Source organism: Orcinus orca, chromosome 17 (assembly GCF_937001465.1).
Source record: "Orcinus orca chromosome 17, mOrcOrc1.1, whole genome shotgun sequence".
Taxonomy (NCBI): Eukaryota; Metazoa; Chordata; class Mammalia; order Artiodactyla; family Delphinidae; genus Orcinus; species Orcinus orca.
In genome coordinates, this window is record NC_064575.1 from 50,811,634 (window position 1) to 50,832,534 (window position 20,901).

The 20,901-nt window shown below is 31.9% G+C and overlaps 1 protein-coding gene across 9 annotated transcripts in view; it reads left to right on the top strand.

The window, feature by feature from the left end:
* VPS13B (vacuolar protein sorting 13 homolog B) overlaps nt 1-20,901 on the top strand; it is an 802,268-nt gene that overhangs the window by 448,501 nt on the left and 332,866 nt on the right. Inside the window, exon 31 of one of the 9 annotated variants that reach the window (XM_049700212.1) lies at nt 12,066-12,221. The exons of the other annotated variants lie outside the window; for them this stretch is intronic. Coding sequence (XP_049556169.1) covers nt 12,066-12,084 — 19 coding nt within the window. The 3' untranslated portion in view covers nt 12,085-12,221. Of the gene's footprint in view, nt 1-12,065; nt 12,222-20,901 lie in introns of those variants that run through there. 9 annotated transcript variants of the gene reach the window in all.

Below are 20,901 nucleotides of genomic sequence, written 5' to 3' on the forward strand. Positions count from 1 at the left end.
GGGGATGGGCAGGTGGAGTTCAGGAGTTTATTTTTGAAAATGTTGACTGTCTCAGGAGGTACTGAGCTACCCATTGCTGATGTAGCAAAGGCTGATCAACTACATGGAAGGCTTAGAGAGGATTATGATTTATGTTGAATTAGACTAGTGCTTCTTAAATTTAATGTGCATATAGATCACCTGGAGACCTTTTTAAAATGCAGGTTTTGACTTGGGAGGTATGGAATGAGGCCTGAAATTCCACATTTCTACCAAGAATGATTGGGTATGACACTGATACTGGATCATACTGATGTGCTGCTTCAAGGACCACACCTTGTGTAGCATAATTAGATCAATGGTTTACAAAAGTTTTGAACAAAGAGGATTTTTTCAAAAATACATTTTTAATAAATGTTAATAATTTTAATGCTAAAAACTCAAGCATTATGAAAGGCTCTACCACAAAAAGTGAGTATCCTTCACTCCCATGCTTTCCCACCCACTCCGTAACAAAATCACTCAGTGGAGTCTTTTTTTAACTTCATAATTTTTACAAACTTTGTTGATACTTGTTACTTTTAGAATCTTTGACTCAGGAAATGTAAAATAATAAAACTTCTATTAAATTATTAATACCTTATATGAATTCATACTTTATTCTTCTTCTAAAGAAAATCTGATCCACTAGAAAACAACAGAACATATATAACGTATTCATTCAGTGATCATGCCCAGCTGTATATAGTCATGAGCTCCTTTCTTAACTATCTATGCTCTTTACCTGCTTCCTCCTTGCCTACTAATCTATCTTACATCTGCTTGTTCCTGGACAAGACAATCTCCCAGTTGACTTTCAACTCAGTCTGAGATGTTCCTATTCTATGATGTGTTCAACCATTTCCCTGACTTATACCAAAGTTCTGAAGCACAGACAGTCTGCCCTAATATTAAGATTTTTCCTTTATCTTGCAAAACCTCTTTTCCTGAGAGATGATTCAGGTTCTTGTCTCAAGCTAAAAGAGAAGCAGAAAAACAGTTAAGGATAAACGATTATAGAGGCAGACTTTTTTTTTTAACGCTTTAAATTTATTTATTTATTTAATTTATTTTTGGCTGTGTTGGGTCTTCGTCTCTGCACAAGGGCATTCTCTGGTTGCAGCAAGCGGGGGCCACTCTTAATCGCGGTGCGCGGGCCTCTCACTATCGTGGCCTCTCGTTGCAGAGCACAGGCTCCAGACGTGCAGGCTCAGTAGTTGTGGCTCACAGGCTCAGTTGCTCCGCGGCATGTGAGATCTTCCCAGACCAGGGCTTAAACCCGTGTCCCCTTCATTGGCAGGCAGATTCTCAACCACTGCGCCACCAGGGAAGCCCCAAGGCAGACTTTTTAAAAAGTTACCTATGCTAGACTGATTTAAGGAAATTACAATAATATAGGGATTATAAAGAAATATAATTAAAATGTTTAAATGTGTAACTTAAACATTAAGAATTTAATAAATTTACTTACTCTTATATAAATGGATTATATATAGTTTTAGAAACTTTATGTTTTACAAAATCTGGTACATCATCTGCAGCTCATTAATTATAGTGTTTACGATTGTTTATTAAAAAATGGAAATAGGTCTCAGTCAGGACCTTAACCATTTTATAGGATAACTGCTATAAGAAAAATTACATTGGATTTATATTATTTCTATTCCTAAGACTTTTCTAAAAATCTCTGACTGTGATCCTGAATTCTATCTATAAGTAGTTGACTTGGTTTTTGTTTTAAATAATTTTTCAAAAATAGCTTTCCATATGAGAAATAGAATAGTCCTATATCAGTCATTAGAACAGTAGGTATCTTTGAGCCATTTATGCCATTCCATTACATGTCTGCATGCATTAATTCATTCATTACTTTAATTCATTTATTTATTAAATATACATTGATTAATTATTTCAGTTATTTAACAGATATTTATTGAGTGCCGACAATGTATTTGATGCCAACAATAGATATTTTTGACTAGAACTCATGGTACCTCCCTCCATGGAACTTAAAACCTCAACCACATCATTTGAGTGAGTGAAATTACATTGTGAAGCTCTGCTAGATTTGATAACATTAATAATCTAATAATTTTACTTTGTCTATAACACCTCCCACAATGCCTAAATTGATGAAATAAGCAAAATCAGAAGTTATGAACTTGTGCCCTAAACTTTTTTTCATGGTCCCATTTTTATTGTAAGTGTCCTTATAGCATTCTGTCCTGCGTCTTTTGAAAATTATTATGCAAGGAAAGAATGATTCCAGAAGTTCCATCTAGTTTTGTAGTTTTCACAGGAAGGAATAGAGAAAAGCGTTCTTTAATTCTGTTCAAATTTTTTTCTTTTTAAAAGTAGCCAAGGGAATAGAAATGTTAACATTAATTATTCATGAGGCTATATAAGTAAAATATATCACTTTTCAGTACATTTTAAGTACCTTTAAAAAATTTTTTTTGTATTCCAAGTTTTAAAAAAATATTGTTTACAGTTTAGTTTATCATTCAGTCGTCTTGTTATCAAATTAAAATATGAAAAGTTAAAATAGGAATAAAAATAATTTACAAGTCAGTTGGTAGAATGACTTTTTAAATATCAAATTTACCTTTATTTTAATCTGTTAATAAACCAGTATTATTAAAATTTTTTAAATAAAAGTGTAATATAGTGTTTATTTAAAAAAAATAAATAATACAAAATGTGTGTGCATAGAAAATGGAATTCCAAGGCTTACTCTTGAGTGCTGATTGCTCCCTTACTTTATTGTCATATATTGCCAACCTATAGTTAGGTTGACACTCTTTAAGACCATTTGTGTGTGTGTGTGTGTGTGTGTGTGTGTACGTGTGTTGTGTGTGTGACTGTCTCTGTCTTAAATGGATTGTACTCGACATACTGCTCTGCAACTTGGATTTGTTTTAAACTCAGTGATATGTTGTGGACATCCTTCAGTGTCATCATATTCAGAAATATTTGCCTGTTTTGGAACTAACTGTTTAAGACGGCGTAGATCAGCAGACTCTTTAAAGACTACTTTTTTGTCTCTAACCAACAGAATATTCTCCATTATTAAAAAGCTTTGTGAAAACTTAACTTTTGTAGAACATATTGTGACCAAGACTTCAAAACATTATTATACCTGAGAAAATGTGAGTTTCCTTCAGTGAAATAGCTACTAGGGTGGGAACAAATAGATCGGTAACGATAGGAAACTGAAATTATTATAGCTCAAGTGTTGTCTCTTACCATTTGAATTGCAAAGGCCAAGTGATTCACAGTTCAACATTGCTGTATGAATTAAAATGTTGTAGGCTTTTTGGGCTTTAACATACCACATATTTGATGATGGCAGCTCTGTTTAACATCTGTCATAGTGCTCAATTTTTAACATGGCAGAATCCCTGTCTTATAACCCAACGTGCATCTTCCTCCATGATCTGACCTCAAGCTAGATTTCAAATCTTACCACTAATTGTTTTCTTACACAAGACATTTGTTCAAGTTAAGTATTTTATTTACCCCAGTAATGCTTAGTAAGTCCTTTTCTATGGCCTTTGTTTATGTATGAATTTTCAACTTTCTTGAAATAAAGCTTTCTTCCAGCTTAGCCTTTCAAAGAGTTTTTGCTATAAAATCTTTACATTGGTGCAGTTATGGATTCTTTAAAAATCTTTTCCTTTGGTGTTCAGCATTGTTAGTTAAATTTTTTTTAAGAATCACATCTGTCTTTTAATGTGTCACTTAAATCATGCTCTCTTTTTGAAACATTTCATAATCAGTTTACTTAGAAGTAATGTCTCGTTTCTTTGGCCTTCTATACTAGTGTCTGACCTACATTTCTATAATTGTAATATAATAGTAGCAGCAGCAGAAGTAGTAGTGGTAGCAGCAGTAATAGCTAACATCTATTGTGTGTTTTTTTGTGTGTCAGGGATTCTGCTTGATGCTTTCAATGCAATACCTATGAATTGCAATAACTTTAAGAGTCAGGTATTAGGTTTATCTGTATTTTAAAGACAAAAAACTGAATCTGTAGACATTAAATAATTTCTCATGAGTCACACATAAAACTGAATCTGTAGACATTAAATAATTTTTCATGGGTCACACATAAAATAAGGAACAGAACCAGTTCCCATTGCCCATGCTCTTTACCACTACATGCTGCCTGTAACTGAATTTCAGACAGACTGGCTTTAATTTAACTAACTCTAGTTAACCAGTATGAGTTTGAAACTTAATTTTTTTGAAATTTCACATTCATACTCCATTAAATTTTATTACTGTTTAGATGCTATCGTTTTTTTCTAACAACTTTCTTGTTAACAGTGAGTAAACTGAAAAAAAAAACTATTAGGTACCAAGTTTAGTGCATTTTTAATGCATTTTCCTTAGGTTCTAAAAAATATTCTAAGCTAAGATGGACTTAATATTATAGATATATAGCCATAATTTATGGTAAAAACTCTTATAACCCTAGTGTTTGAGGTCTTCAGTCCTTGAGGATACTTGAAAATTAAAAGAATTTTCATTAGGTTGTACTTAATACTGCATTAGATCTACAGAAAATAGCTCCCCATTTGCATACCTAGCTAATGATTTTGATCATTATCAAGCCTTTTCTCACATCTGTTATAAGGTCTGAAGTGGGTCATGACCAGATATAAATATTAACATAGGTTTGCTGATTAATGAACTCAGTATACTTTTGTGATTTTTATTTCATAAGAGACATCTTTCTCTTTTTACCTCAGTATAATTTAGTTATTACTCTAGTTCTACCTCAAAGTTATGAAAGAAAAAGAGGTAAGTTAAAATTCTCTTTTCTTTGGTATAATTCTCTCTTCTTCCCAGAGTATTCTTACATATCATTATTTTTCTCTAAATTGTGTTGAAGAAAATAACTGATTTTATTTTTTAAAAACAACTACGTCCTATCTGTTCACATGTATTTTTCTACACCCAAATTATATCAAGTTGAATATGTATGTTATGAAGGTTTCTACTAACTTGGGCTTTTTCTCTCTAATCCTATGCAATCGAGAAATACTGTGTTTAAGCTACATATCTGAAAATAGGGCTTACAGAATTAGACGCACGAATTTGGAAGCCATTTAAGATTACATGTTGTCTCCCTATATCATTGCTCTTTCACATAGTCTAAAAATTCAGTCTTTTAATACCTATACTAAAAGATTTAAAAAATAAACTAGTGATTGTAACAATAAAATTTAGTTTATACTTCTTTCCAAAGTATTATGTTTGTTAAAAGAATTTTAAAATGTTAAAAACAGAACTTTTTGCTTTTGTAGTATTTTTAATTACAAAGTTTTTAAACTTTCATCTTTTACTTGAGGGAACTATATCCTTCTTTTAATTGGACGTTTGTGAACTTCTGCCTATAGCTTTTGGTTCATGCCTTAAATATTTGTGGGTCTTCTGATGTCCCTTATGGGATTTTATCTGTGACTAATTTATCCCATAGCTCTTTAAAAACTTTGTCAGTTGTTGAATTTTTAACCATTTCTTTTTTGTAGACATTTGCTAATCCTTTTTAGTGCTTTCAGTACTTAATAGATTTGAATCTAGTATTGGGTTTCAGCTTTTCTCCACAGAGAATTTCATTCTCTTAAAAATTGTCCACAAGCATTATATGAAAATTCCATGGTAACTTTGGCAAACTTTTTAGACATCTTTTATAAATGAGGCTTCTGACAGGTGTACCCTATATGTAGGAGTTTAATTCATGGAATTTTACCTTTAAAGAAATATAAAAGTTAGGGGAGCTGATGCATTTTTACTCTTAGAAGACTTGCATTAGTAGAGTTCTTCCAGCAGTATATACACAATTTGTTTTCTGTCTCTTTATTGCTTTTTTATGGGCAACTTTTGCAACACTGGTTCCTCTCAGTTTCTCACTGTGAACCTGATGTGACACCACCAACACAGGAAGAATGGAAAATCATGCTTTGTTCTTATCTAGTTGATGAGAAATTTTAACTTCCATTATAAAAATTAACTTTATGAGTAATATTTCAGAAGTATAAATGTTCAACACAAAAAATGCACGTTTCCTAAGTGGAAGGTTTACTGGAAGCTTGTTAAACTAAGCAGAATTTTTTTTTAACTACTATAAAATGTCTTTTAATTTTTTATTGACTTTGTTGTATAATCACTGTGCTAAGATTTTTTTAAATCATAGTTTACTAAAAATCAAGAGTCAAGTACCTCGTTAAAGGTTTTAAATAAATAGACCTTGATGCAATCCAAGATGGCAACACAATTCTTTCATACATTAAAACATTAACAGTATCTTTTTTGTAATTTTTAACCTTCTTATGGTTGTCCTGACTTCTCAAAGGGTTAATATTCCCAATATGAACTAACATTAAATTGATGTGACCAGGAAATTCATGGTTGACATTAACTTAATTTTTAAATTTTGTTTTACATGAGTACTTCAACAATTTACGTAGGCCCGAACAATTGACAATTGAAGCATATGACCTACAGAAATTCATAGATGAGATTAACATCCTTTAGATGAGCTTAACCTCATTAACAGTTGTGCAATATGCTTTGAAAAATTATTTTATTTCAAAACAGGAAAATTATTCTTTTCTGGAAATAGTAATAATGACCTGTCTTTATTCCTGATGAATGTGCAGCTCAAGATATGGTATTGCTCCTCTATGTGTCTCTACAGTTTCTCATAAAACCTAGCTTATCAACTGCTTTAACACTGAGCTGTAGTTCCCAGATACATTGTGAAGATTAAATTCTACAAATATCTACAAAACTAAACCCTCTCCCTCCCAACCATTAATTTCTTCCTAATTTTCTTTCTATATAAATGTTCTCAAAATAACCATTGTGTTGGTTTTTGGCAAGGCATGTTTCATATCTAGTGACGTTATGTCCCTAATCCTGTAATGCATAGTGTTGGCTTCAAATAACTCCCTTTTAGCAAATCAAAGAGATTGGGATAGTAGGTATTTAGAGTAACTTGCCTAAAAGCTTTGTTTGAAAATACTGTTGGCAGACTTTTAGTCCCTGTTGTGTTCTTCAGTTGATCTAGTGTGAAGGCTTTGGATTTATGTTTGGCCTTCACCAAAGTAACTGCGTCTTTTGTGGCTTCCTGTAGCAGGATGTAGGTTTCTATGAATGTGTTTCTATTTGCCGCCAAAAGCTACCTCAATAACGGTGTTGAAAATGACTATAAGTTCTACTGTCATAAATTTTAGAATGTTATATTAAATGTATTAACTCTTTTATTGATATTTTTGATGCTTTCCTCTAGAAATTCATGTTGGAAAAAAGCTACAGAATAATAGAATTTGTTTGGATTTACATCATAACAATTTTTTATCATGAACTTGGAAAATCTATCTTATACTTATTTTAAATACATTCTGGTTATATAAAGTATGCTGGATATGTAATATCTTGTTATGTGCATTCCTGATTGTGTGTTCTCAATGAGGCACTAACATCATGTGAAATTATTACCTAAACACTTCTGGGCTTAAATTCACCTGAGAGAAAGCATTGCGTACCTTCCAGATACATCTTCAGAGTTTCTGGAATATGATGACTGTTCACCAGAACCACTGATATACAAGACAGCTCTTTAAAAAAAAGTAAAACATTGTGCTACTAAGTGTCTGATGTAAAGTAAGAATTACATTTTTTCCTCATTAATAACAAAGATTGAATCTTGTAAATAAAGAGTAGCCCGCTTGTTTATTCTTATAGTTATTCATATAATGTACCATGCTCAACATTCTAAAAGGATTAAACAGAGAGATAGATGATTGATTGATTGATAAAAAAATCTTTGACCAGCTTTGAGTTTTAAGAAACTTGTGAATGTGAGTTGCAGTGTTCGTTTTGTAACTGCAATTTGAGGAAGACCCATTTTACCCTTGTTAATTAGTGGCTGTTTTCAGCCAAGCCCTTCTTATCCTCTCCACAGATATAGAAGCTAATTAGAAAGCAAGGTAGGAAGCAAGCATCTATGCATTCATTTAATATGTAAGACTAATACATACTAATACTAATATGTGAGACTAATACATACTAATACTAATACCTCTACACATTGTGTAAGAGCACTTGCTAACCACTAATGAGATGCTACTATACCAAAATCCTTCTAATTTTTATAGGAGATAAAGGAAATTATTATTTTCTAAAGTACCAAGTTAAACAATAGCTATTAATAAATATACTTATCTTTACTTATTACTTTATTATGTGTCCACTAGGTCACTGCCCTGAAATAAACTACAATTCTAACTGTTTTATATAGTAGAAATACTTATTGGCTGTTTGGAAACTGTGCATCCTCTGTTCTGAAGAAAGGTATTTCCTCAACGTGAAATACTTTTCTTGCCCATCGTTTCTAGCATTGATCTGTGAACAAAAACTTGCCTGAAAATCATTCCACATTGACAAAGGTAATGAAAAACACCAATGTGATTGCAAAAATAGATAAAAAAATAAATCAGCACAAAGCTAATTTTTTATTGCTCTGAACTTTTTTTTCATATCTATTTTTTATTGAGTTATAACTTACATTCAGGAAAGTGCATTAATTATTCGTGTAAACCACGATGAACTTTTATATATATATATATATGTAGCCATGTTACATCCACCCAGCACTCCAGAAACTTTCCTCATTCCCACCCCATCCAGTACCCTGCGCTCCAAAGATAACCACTATTCTCACCTCTATAGCCATAGATTAGTTTTGACATAACTAAATGTTAAAATGAATTTTTAAGTTGTGACAACTTTTTTCTCAACATAATTTATCATCTATAAGTCTACTTGACATAGTCAAGTCAATGTCAAATCATACAATTCAAGATATAAATGATTTTGATCAAAATTAAAAAGCAATTTTTAACTTCAGTTAGTCATACCTTAATATTAAATTGTATACTCATCCACTATGATATTTTCCATGTAAATCACTAATGAATATAAGGAAAAAATAAAGGTACCATGAATTAATATTAAATTTTTTACTAAAAAACATCTCTGTTCATCAAATTCTGATGAAGGATATACCTTAATAACTCTGGTTATAATTGAGCTTTTGAACCAATTGCTATGAATTTTATTTATTACAACAGTTATTTAGTGCAAATTGTCATATGCATATGTCTGTGGCATTTGTACATTATATAGTATATTGCTTTTCAAAAGGAAGTAATTATTTGTATTCCAGGACTCTATTGTTCTCTAACTGAATTGACCGTCGTCCAGGTATGGGTTTGATAAACTGACACAACAGTGAAAAGAATCCCTGTCCCATGTCAGCTTATCAAACACACTGTGGACAGCATGTCTTTGGCATTTCCAGTTAAGTTCTGAGTAGAAGTCACGAAGCTCATGTTCAGTGAAGCACAACCTCAGTATTTCCAGGTGATTTTAAATAACACCTGATAAAACTGAGGTATAGTCCCGCTAAACTTTAAGAATCACCCAAAAACTAGGGAAAAGAATAATATGCATAGTTACAGAATTACAATGTCATTGGTTCAGTTTGGTGACGGAATGGATATTAATGAAATACACAGTAATTACTAATATCCTGTCATTCTGGTAAACAGCATTACGTTATGCTGTAAACATATTTATGATGTAGAATAAAACAATAAAATCAAATGCTTTTTTTCTATCCTAGATCATATCACAACAGATATCCTCCTGGGAAAGTTATCCTTCAGTCTGAGTTGGTCACTAATTTTTTCCAACTTCATAGTCTTCATTTTGAATAGTAACTGAATCATTTGTACATTTTCCAATTAAGTGTAGGCATATTAAAAAGATATTCTTTTAAAATTTATTCTCCGTGTCATAAATATATTCTGGTGAAAATCTAACTTACAAGGTGATATAAGTGAAAACATGTTTACTTATATAATATTTAACTTTATTTACATATATCTATAATAAAATAGTCAAATCTGTAACATTTATGAGTCAACTTGCCTGATACTATATCATATAAAATGTGAAAACATATTTTTCCAGGTTTATTTTCTATGCTTTTAACCCTTCAAAGAAGAAATTACATTATGCAGTTACAGTACCTCATCAGTGGAGCTCCATTTCTGTGCTGCAAGTAGAAATGTAGTGCAACAGTGCTGAGCAGAAGTTGCTCTTCTCTTTTAGAGAAAATTGCAGTATCCAAGAGCTTTTTTAACAAGGGACTACTTTTAAATGTGTATGGTCACCTCAAAGGATATGTAGAGCATTTCCTGCCAGTAGGATTAGAGGAAGGAAGCACCAGGCCAAAATGTTTGATGTGTGATATACTGTAATTCCTTTCATGTGTTCGGTGGCTTTTATATGTTGATCAATGTTCTGCTACCAATTGTGACCTTGGTGTGGTCCAGGTCATTAAAGTTCGACCTTCCTTAGTGTATAGGGTCATTAACTATACCTAGCAGCATTATTATAATTAAGCATGCTCTTTTCTTTTGAATAACCACCTCTCATTTTCATTAAAATATTTATCTTTCATAATTGGATAATCCTCCTAGAGACTGATTTTCATGGAAGAGATGATTCAGTGTTAGAGCATTTTCTTCCTGTAGTTTCCTATGAGCATATAAAGTTCAAGATGGAAACTAGCTTTTTTTTAATTTTAAAAATTCTTTTTTTCTTCCAGTTTTATTGAGACGTAATTTGACATACAGCACTATGTAAGTTTAAGGTATACAGCATAATGATATGACGTACACACATCATGAAGTGATTACACAATAAATGTAGTGACCATACATCATTTCATATAGATACAAAATAAAAGAAAAAAAATTTTTTTCCTTGTGATGAGAACTCTCAGGATTTACTCTCTCAACAACTTTCATATGTATCATACAGCAGTGTTCATTATATTAACCATGTTGAACATTATATCTAGTTTTATAGTGTAGTTTTCCTGGGTGTGTGAGTCTTAGAGGCAATAAAAATAAGTATTGACAAAATAGCTATCAGTAATATTACATACCTTTAATGAAACAAAGTTGATGATTATACATGTTCTTTACCTTTCTAAGATCACATATTCAAAAGCAGTTGAGTGCTAATCGGCTGTAGATTTAGGCTGTTTTAAACATAAATGAGCAACAGGGGCTAATTAATATAGTATAATGGCAAAGATTTGATAACAATCTAAATGCTCAACTGTAAAGGAGTGGTTAATAGAATAATGATATATCCATGCAGTGAAATTGTAAGTAACCATCACAAAGGATGGTATGGTTGCCTATTTATTAACATGAAATGTAGTTTACATATTTGTTAAGTGAACAAAACCATTTTAAAAACTGCAGGTATAGTATGATCTTATCTGTGTACATGTTTACATGTGAATGGAAAATAGCCTGGATGGTTACACACCAAATTGTCAAAGGTAGTTACCTGTGATTATTGGTATATGAGAAATTGTTTTTCTTGTTCTTATTTATGGATATTTTAAACTTTATTTTTAGTATGATATCATTAGCTCACTCATTCATTTAGCACTCAACAATGGTAGTTCTAAAGAAATACATGCTCTATTCTGGTGTGTGTGTGTGTTGAGGGTTATTTTGTTTATTTATTTGAGGAACCAGTTTAATCATTTCCTTTCATATGAGCATTCAGATATATTCAGTATTTGTCTTTTCTCTCTCAGTGCTGGTGCTGGATATATCATTAGTACACTAATTTGACTAAGAGTACAGGCATGTACTAGGTGCCAACCAGGTATTTCTATAATATAGAAATGATGAAGATGTTCTTCTTCTTTACATAATAAATCAGTTTTATTATATCATTTATTTATTTTCTCAAAAATCTTTGTGAATGCTTACCATTTACTAGCTATTTGCTAGATGTTGGGCTACACTATATACAAAAAATGTAATAAAATATACACAGTCTTTACCTTCATGGAACCTTCATGGAACATAGTTTAATCATCTTTATGCTTAAAGTATATCAATTGACTGATTTTTTTCAAACACCTTTTTCTCTTGATAAAGAAATATATGGTACATTTAAAATATAAAGGCAGAGGGCTTCCCTGGTGGCGCAGTGGTTGAGAGTCCGCCTGCCGATGCAGGGGACACGGGTTCGTGCCCCGGTCCGGGAAGATCCCACATTCCACAGAGCGGCTGGGTCCGTGAGCCATGGCCGCTGAGCCTGTGCGTCTGGAGCCTGTGCTCTGCAATGGGAGAGGCCACAACAGTGAGAGGCCCAGGTACCCCACCCCACCCCCCCAAAAAAATATATATATATATAAAGGCAGAACTCACTTAAATTTTAATATTCTTAGTATATTAAATACAGTATATCTGTATTTATCTTGTAAGAAATGTTTCACTAGTTTTGTAAGTTAAAGTTATTGTCATTGTGACTTAGTCATTTTCAGGCCATGGCTTATGATGTTAATATTCAAGATTAAAATAATCCTGATTAAATTTTAAGCATAATAGTGTACAGAATAAAAAAAATTTTAAATAAGACCTTTCACCAATAATTTGTAAATAATTACTCAACTGGCCTTTTAAAAAAAAGATGCAGTAGTTTTGTGCACATTCTTTTGTATTTTTTGTAGTATGTTAAGATAATGGTATACATCATGTATAATTCAAAAACATGTTAATGTTGAATGAGAATTCTGTAATTTAATATCAATGTGAGTTTATTAATGCATACAAAATATGAATAGCAGATTATGTGAATATTTGGGAAAGGGAGTATTTTATACATAATAAAATAAAACTGATATAATGAATGTAGTAGGCAATTGTTAGATAAATCGTTGATAGAAAAGATGCTTAGAAGTAAGTATCATAATGCCTCTTTTTGGAAGCAGCTACTCTTAATGAAGGTATATTCTATTTCTTCTTTTTGGTACTCTAAAGCAGAAAACACATTTCTCTCTATAAACAGTTATATATAAACAGTTATATATTAAAGGAATACTTTACGGTGTTCACATTAAGAAAAGAGATTTAAAATTCATCATCAGCTAGGTTGGGAGTCATTTTTGTAGCATCTCTTTAGGAGCTGTTTAGCCTCATTATTTCTCAGTTCCTAAATTGTATTTTAAATGCTTGTGCCTCAATACACATGCTAAGGTGTGAAAAATATCCTTTTTTTCCACCACTTTCATGTCTCAGTTTTATTGGTAAAATATTTCCTAGCTCTTACCCCACTTCTGACCATGTCTTTTTCAGAACTAAAATTTTGAATTTGAAGAATTCATAGGTAAAATGAAATTTCATCTTATCTAAATCAGTTTCTTTTGTATTCCCTTTGAAAGATACAAAACGTTTTTTTATATTTATTTTGTAACCAAAATCTGAAAGGTACATAATTGTTCTCTAAATTTTTACTGTGGTCTTGAGTCCCTATTTTGAGTAACTGTACTTTCATGTTTTATATGTTTGTCTTTGCTGTTGCTCAACATTTTCTTTTCAATTACAAGGTTATTTTCTTAAAATGTCATGGTATAGAGGCATAGATACTAAAGGTTAAATTTTTTTGTGGTTATTATTCTGTTTATAAAAACTATCAAATGTACATTGTTAGATTGTTCATATGTTGCCTTAATGCTCCCTTTTCCTTTTCTGAATTAATTATAGCTTAGAAAATCTCCAAGGGTAATGTATTTAGAAACTATACTGTAGAATAATATTATTTATCATATTTTAAGATTATAAAAGAAAATTGCTCTCTGGTATCAATTCAAGCTTATATAAAATATATTCTTAATCAGTATAACTTAAATATTTTGGTCAGATAGTTCATATTTTGCTGACTAAAGTCAACATTGTGTTATTATGACATGATACTTAAATCAACCAAAATTAATCAGTTTTTGTGTTTCTTGCCATGTTAAGAAATTGATGCTCAAAGTAAATAAAAATATCTCTATACTTTGGAGAATAAGACAGGGCAAAATATTTTTATGTTCTTATTTTCCTGAAGAAAAAAATAGTCTTTATATTAGGAATGGCATTGATAGTGTTTCCCTTCCTGAGTGAAATAGGTAGTGATTTATTTTCAGATTCATTATGCTGAATGCAGGGACAAAATACTATATGTGGAATTCTAGTAATATATAATGTTTTAAATTTTTAAATTATTTCTGTTTAAATTAAATCTAGATAGTGTTCAATCCTAGAGTTAATGGAGATCTTTCTAGAATCTCATCTCATGAGATTAAGTTTCTGTAAGGGAAAATTTTTGAAAAGAAAATTCTAATCCCAAACCTTGGAAAGCAGCTAGCACATGCCTTGACAGTATGTACATTTATTTAACAGAGATGTCCTCAGAATTTTCTTGTTGTAGCATTGCTGTTTTATGATCACGTAGTGTCCTAACTATACTTGTGTAATTAATCACATTTTGATTATACATGGTAAGTTAGGGAGATTTTCTCATAGAGAAATCTTTGGTGCTATGATAACCAGAGGGAATCTCCATGGAAGAGTTAGAAATAGGTAAGACCCTTGAGGGATATGTTAATTATAGCAAATATGCCAGGTAGAAGGAACTAAGGGGTCAAAGAAGAGAAACAGGTACATTTAGAGACCTGAGCAGGCTTCTTTCTGTGTCAGAGGATTGGTTTCAGGGGCATAATGAGAGAGAGGTGGGGAAAAGTAATTGAGGTCAGACTATGGAAGCTTTGAATTTCTGGTTAAAGATTTGTGCTTCATTGCCCTGGTGAATTGAGGGGGTCCTGAGTATTTTTGATCAGGTTTGTACTATATTTGGAGGATTAAACACAGTGCCAAGGACATAATAGATACTTAAAGAGCACAAATTCTGGTACCTGACTGCCTGGATTCAAGTCTCAGCTTTTCCACTCACTAGCCAACTGTCCTTGACCAACATAAGGTACTTAACTGCCTCAATTTCCTTTCTGTAATGTAGGAATACTACTACTTACCTCTTAGGGTTGTTCTGAGAATTATATAAATTAATGCATGCAAAACATTTAGAATTTGACTGGCATATAGTAAGTATTCAGAAATATTTACTGAATACTTAGTTGTATTTGCTGTCATAATTTTTATAATTGATGAGTATTTTTGAAGTAATTACTTAATCTGGCTGTACTGTTTTGATTAAATTGAGGAAAGGATTCCACCTCTAGTCCTTGCTTATGCAAGATTAAATGAGTATCACTGACAAACTAAGAAATTATAATTTTTTGTGTGCCACATAAAAACACATCCCACCTAATCCTACCTACCCAGGGAGGAGTTTGTGTCAGTTTAAAATTCCCAGATAATTTTCAGTTTGTAGTTTTATGCCCTACTTAATATAAGCTATTATTTTCATAGCATTTTATAGTTTAAAGAGTACTTTCACATATTTTACCATCTTTAATTTTCATTGCAGCTCATGGCACTTCTTAGCATTGTTAATCACGTTTTGCAGTGGAGAAAAACGAAGCTCAGGGTTGCCCAAGTTCACACGGCTAGCTTGAGCTCTTAACTCCACTACGTTGTAATTCTTCTTGGCCTTTTTATTGAAATAGCTACATCAGAACAATATAGAGAGTAAGAAAACGTAAGAAATGTTTCACTAGTTTTGTAAGTTAAAGTTATTGTCATTCTGACTTAGTCATTCTATACCCACCACTTCTGTTCTACAACTTGCTTTTTTAACTCTACCTTATATATATTAGACTCATCTCTTGTATGTTTATAATCTCATTCATATATTAGACTCATCACTTGGATGTTCATAATCTCATTCATAGTCCGTTGCATGGATGTGCCAGATTGTTTGTCATTCCTTCTACTAATGGACATTTGCATTTTTTATTTTTCTCTATCATATATAGTGTTAAAATGAATATTCTTCAGCACTCTCCTTATACACATATAGTAGTTTCTCTAGAGCAGTGCCTTATAAAAGAACTTTCTTCAGTGGTGGAAATGTTCTTTATCTGCTCTGCCCAGTACAGTAGCCACTGGACAGATGTGGCTGTTCAGCCCCTAAACTGTGACTACTGTGACTAAGGAACTAAATTTTTTAAATTGTATTGAATTTTAATTAACCTAAATTTCAGTAGACACATGCAGCTAGGGCTGTTGTACTGGACAGCATGGCTCTAGGTTATATAGATAGGAGTGAAATCATGTCATAGGTTATGCACAGCTTCAGTGCTGCTGGACATCACCAAATTGTTTTCCAAAGTGATTGTATCTGATTTACATTCCCAGTGGCTGAGTGTGAGAGTTGCCATTGCTCTACATTCTTGCAAACACTTGGCATTAATACTGTTATACTAGACACTACAGACAAGATTGTCTTAGGACTGGTTGTAAGTGGAAGACCCTTAGGGAATAATATTTGCTGTCTACAACTGGAGGCAATGCTGTGATGTCCTAATATGATTAGATACACAGATGTGTCTCCTCTAATGTATGGTGATAGAAGGGCGTTACCTACCATACAACAGGGAAAATATACCAGATTTTTAAATTAAATATGAGACTGTGTACTTGTTGCTGACTAGAAGGTTCTTGATTGGTACCTTTTGTTAAACCACCTTTATTCTGATTATTTTGCATCTTGAGATACTCATATTTTTACATCATGTATTAAGAGATTTCCTGAACTATTGCTGCGTTTTTAAAAAACTACTAATTTTCCTTTACAAATAAACAGAGTTGCTTTATGATCATTGTATGTAAATTTGAGAATCTTGAGTTCTGGTCCCTATTTTTCTTTGACCAATTTTGTAACATTTGTGGGTCTGAAGCAACTCAATGCATTATAAACTATATGAAATAATGTGGCAATATTTTTTTTTAAAAAGGAGTTTCTTTGTTGTTTACCAAATTTAAAGGTTCCTCATCTACCTTCACTCCAAAAATTCTTTCTACTCTATTGTCTTGGAAATATTATCTTTATTAAGTTTAATTTGACATCTCAATTATTTATCCAACTATATCACACATATATATTTTAATAAAGTATAATCTTATATTTTATTTTGAAAACCAATTCTTATATTAAGTATAGAAAAGAGGTAAGAGAGAGGACTGAATTTGTAGTCAGAAGGTGTGATTTCCAGTTTAGACTCTGCTGTCCAGTCTCCTTACCTAAATTATCAGCCTCTATAAAATGGAGTCTACCTGTCACACCCTGTGGTTGGTGATTTACCTGAGATGATATTGAAAAGTATCTGCAAACCATTTAACTGTATATAAATTTTAGAGTGGTATTATTAATATTATTACTATCATGTGTATATTTATGTATTTTGCATTATGAACCACTTTATAGTTAGGTAAGAGAATGGGAATAATGCGGAGTAATAAGAATGTAATTAAAGAGAAAAAGGTTTAAATGATAGAATTAGAAGCATACTAATAAAAATGAATTTGGTAAGAGGTAAAGAGAGATATCTTTGTCAATATTTTTCTTAAAGATTTCCCAAGCAATTTAGAATTAGGAAATTTGCATTTATTCCAACTAATTCAGCTACAATTTGCTTTACATAAATACTTGTATAGGGTTATAGGATTTTTTTCTTATTATAGAAGGTATTTAGAAAATTTAAAGAACCTGTCTTTCCTATTTAATAATACATATGAACATTTCTCTTTCTGTGTAAACAGTCTTTCAAAACCTCATTTTTAATTACTCACCAGTGTGTTTAAATACCATTATTATTGCTGACAATCTTTAGCTGAGATTTTGAATAAAGAGGAGCCAATTCTGAATCCTGATTTAATGATGGTTTTTGAAAGGAAGTCTTCTTTGTAAACATAATTTTAGGAGTAGGAGATGATGGGTAATAATTGATTAGTAGAGAAAGAGGGAATGTTACACATGAGAATTTCATAGAAATTTTCAAATAGGATTTTCAAATTGGATTTGGAAATAAATAGGGAACCTGTTAACTACCAAAACCAATTGTTTTAGTAAATGAAATGAAAAAATGGAATAAAGATATGAAGAAAATATCTGAATGAGAAAGAGTGCTAACACAGTTGGATAAAGTCTGGGTGGTTCATGATTTATTATAATAGGAGTTGACTTGCAGCCATAGAAGATTTTATAGAAGAATCCTAAATCAGGAGTGTTGCCAAAGATGTGTTGCAGAAACATTAGAAGCAAGTAGGAGGTCTGACTATCTTTTAATAAGGACACATTATAAATTTTATCTATTTTATCACCATCTTTAGAAACCTAAAGAAATGAAATCTAAAGAAACCTGAAGAATGCAGGGGTTTTACTACAGTTACAGTTAGCCTTTCAAAGTCACCTATGTGGGAATTGCAGTAAACTTCACTGCTAAGTAAGACCATTCTGGGCTCTAATACATTAAAAAAGTTAACTTTTATGCCACGTCCTTGCACGTTTTAGAAGTCCATGAAGGTTTTACATAAATGCACCTGTAATATATTATTATAACATTCTGGAAAAAATGCTCTGATCTCATGTTATCAATGAATGATTATGTATTATTGTTTGAGTTGAAGCTATGCAAATAAAATACACTCATTCTAAAAATTTAATGTTTGAATATTAATGAAAAAATAGTATTAAAAATTGCACTATTTTATTAGTATAAGAAGGAAGAGATTGCCTAATCTTGTGAAACTTTATAGTATGTGTGGTGTATGTTAGGCTATTTAAAAATTAAAAGGCTAGAATGACATTTGACAATGCTTTTGATATATTTTTTCTTTCCCATAAGCCAGCCTAACTTTTCTAAGCTTTCTTTTGTTGTCCTTTTTTTTCTGAAGTGTTCTCAAGCCTTTCACATCTTGTACTTACAGAATTTGCTCTTTGAACCTATGTGTGGAATTTTGCATCTGTTCCCGTTAAATTTCATCTTATTAGTTTGACTCTGTTCCAGTATTTTGTGATATTTTAGAATCTTGGTTCTCTCATTCACTATATTAGCTGTACTTCCCAACTTTGTCATCAGAAAATTTGATAAGTCAAAGTTATATGAATTCATTAAAATTAATGAATCATAAAAAAATTATTTAATTGAGCCAAATCCTCTGGCATGTTACTAGAGACCTGACTCCATATAGATATTATTATTTGGATTGGGTATTAAACCAGCTCTAAATCCATTTTACTATGTTTTCATGAAGGCCATATTTCTTTATTATATTAAAAAAATAACTTAGTTTCACATCTTCATAATATCAAGTTCCATAATATTGATGCTGATTTCTCATTTATCATGTTACCATGATACAACCAGAAAAGAAATAGGTTTGGTTTGGCTTGATTTTTTGGCTGTGTTGGGTCTTTGTTGCTGCACGCGGTCTTTCTCTCATTGCGGTGAGCAGGGGCTACTCTTCTTTGCGGTGCGTGGGCTTCTTATTGCAGTGACTTTTCTTGTTGCGGAGCACGGGCTCTAGGCGCACGGGCTTCAGTAGTTGTGGCACGTGGGCTCAGTAGTTGTGGCTCGCAGGCTCCAGAGCGCAGGCTCAGTAGTTGTGGCGCACGGGTTTAGTTGCTCTGCGGCATGTGGGATCTTCCTGGACCAGGGCTCGAACTCATGTACCCTGCATTGGCAGGCGGATTCTTAACGACTGTGCCACCAGGGAAGCCCCTATTCTTAGTTAATTCATATGACTCCTAAAATATACCACTTTCTATTCTTTCTATTTCTTTCTATTTCTATTTTGATGAAGGGTTTCATCAAAACCCTTCTGATGATGAAAAATCAATTTTGTTGAAGATCAATATCATAATTAAATATTTTACAAAATTGAAGTACCATTTCCATTTCTCTATATTCTAGTACGTCTCTTTCTCAGTAATTTCTCTGAGATCACACAGTGGTTTCTTTGATCACACCAAAAAATTTTTCAATGCAGTGCATGTTCAGTTAGTGCATTTCTTTAGCACATGTTTCTAATGGGATGAGAATTGTTTGGTATAGTTTGATATACTTTTAACATCGATCATACATAGTATACCTTGTAACTTTTAAAATCATCTTGTAAATATACCCCATTTATAACATGAGTGAGCAAGTGAGGACTTATCAGCACAAATCTGTGACTGAAGAAAAACTTCAAAGCTCATGTTTGCCTGAAGATAGACAGTGAAAGTCTACTTTCTTATTTGCTTAAGCAATGAGAGTATTTTGAGACTCTTCAAGTAGAAGGAGCTAAATGTTTTATATTCTAATGAAGTTGCCTATAATTTAGCCATCAAAAGGAAAATAATTGGTAAATACTGCTGTCATGTCATTTTTACTTTATACTCATGTGGATTTGTACACATAAATCATTTAAAATTTGTATAACTGAAAAAGGTGAGTTTTATTACCCCATCATAAAACCATTATTAACATGAAATCGCTTGTTTGTTTAAAACTTTATTTTGCTTGAAAATTAATTTGTTTCTGAAATGTATGAAATTCTTAGAAAATGATTTAATAACTGGATTACTCTGTTTTTGCTCCTTTATTTTTATAACCCCCTTCTTTCTTTTGAGAATGTGAAATACATGATTAATTTATCACTTGGACTAGAAATGTAGGGAAACCATTCTCTTGCCTAATACTCTGTTTCAATTCAAGGAATTATTATAGGGCTCATTTGCTTAAATTGAAGTCTCTGCATCCTCAGTGTACTTTTGGATTTTATAATACAGAGTAAGTGAGACCAATGGATTCAGTCTGAAATCAGGCCATCCGGCTTCTTTCTCATCTACTGTAGTAATAAAAACAACCAGGTGTCATTTATAACATACTAAACATGTTAAAATTATGCATTTACTCCCAGAGGAAGCCTATGTAGCTATATACCATTATCTTCTTACAGAGGCATCTGATATTCACTGAGTTAGTCGACTTCTCCAAGGATATAT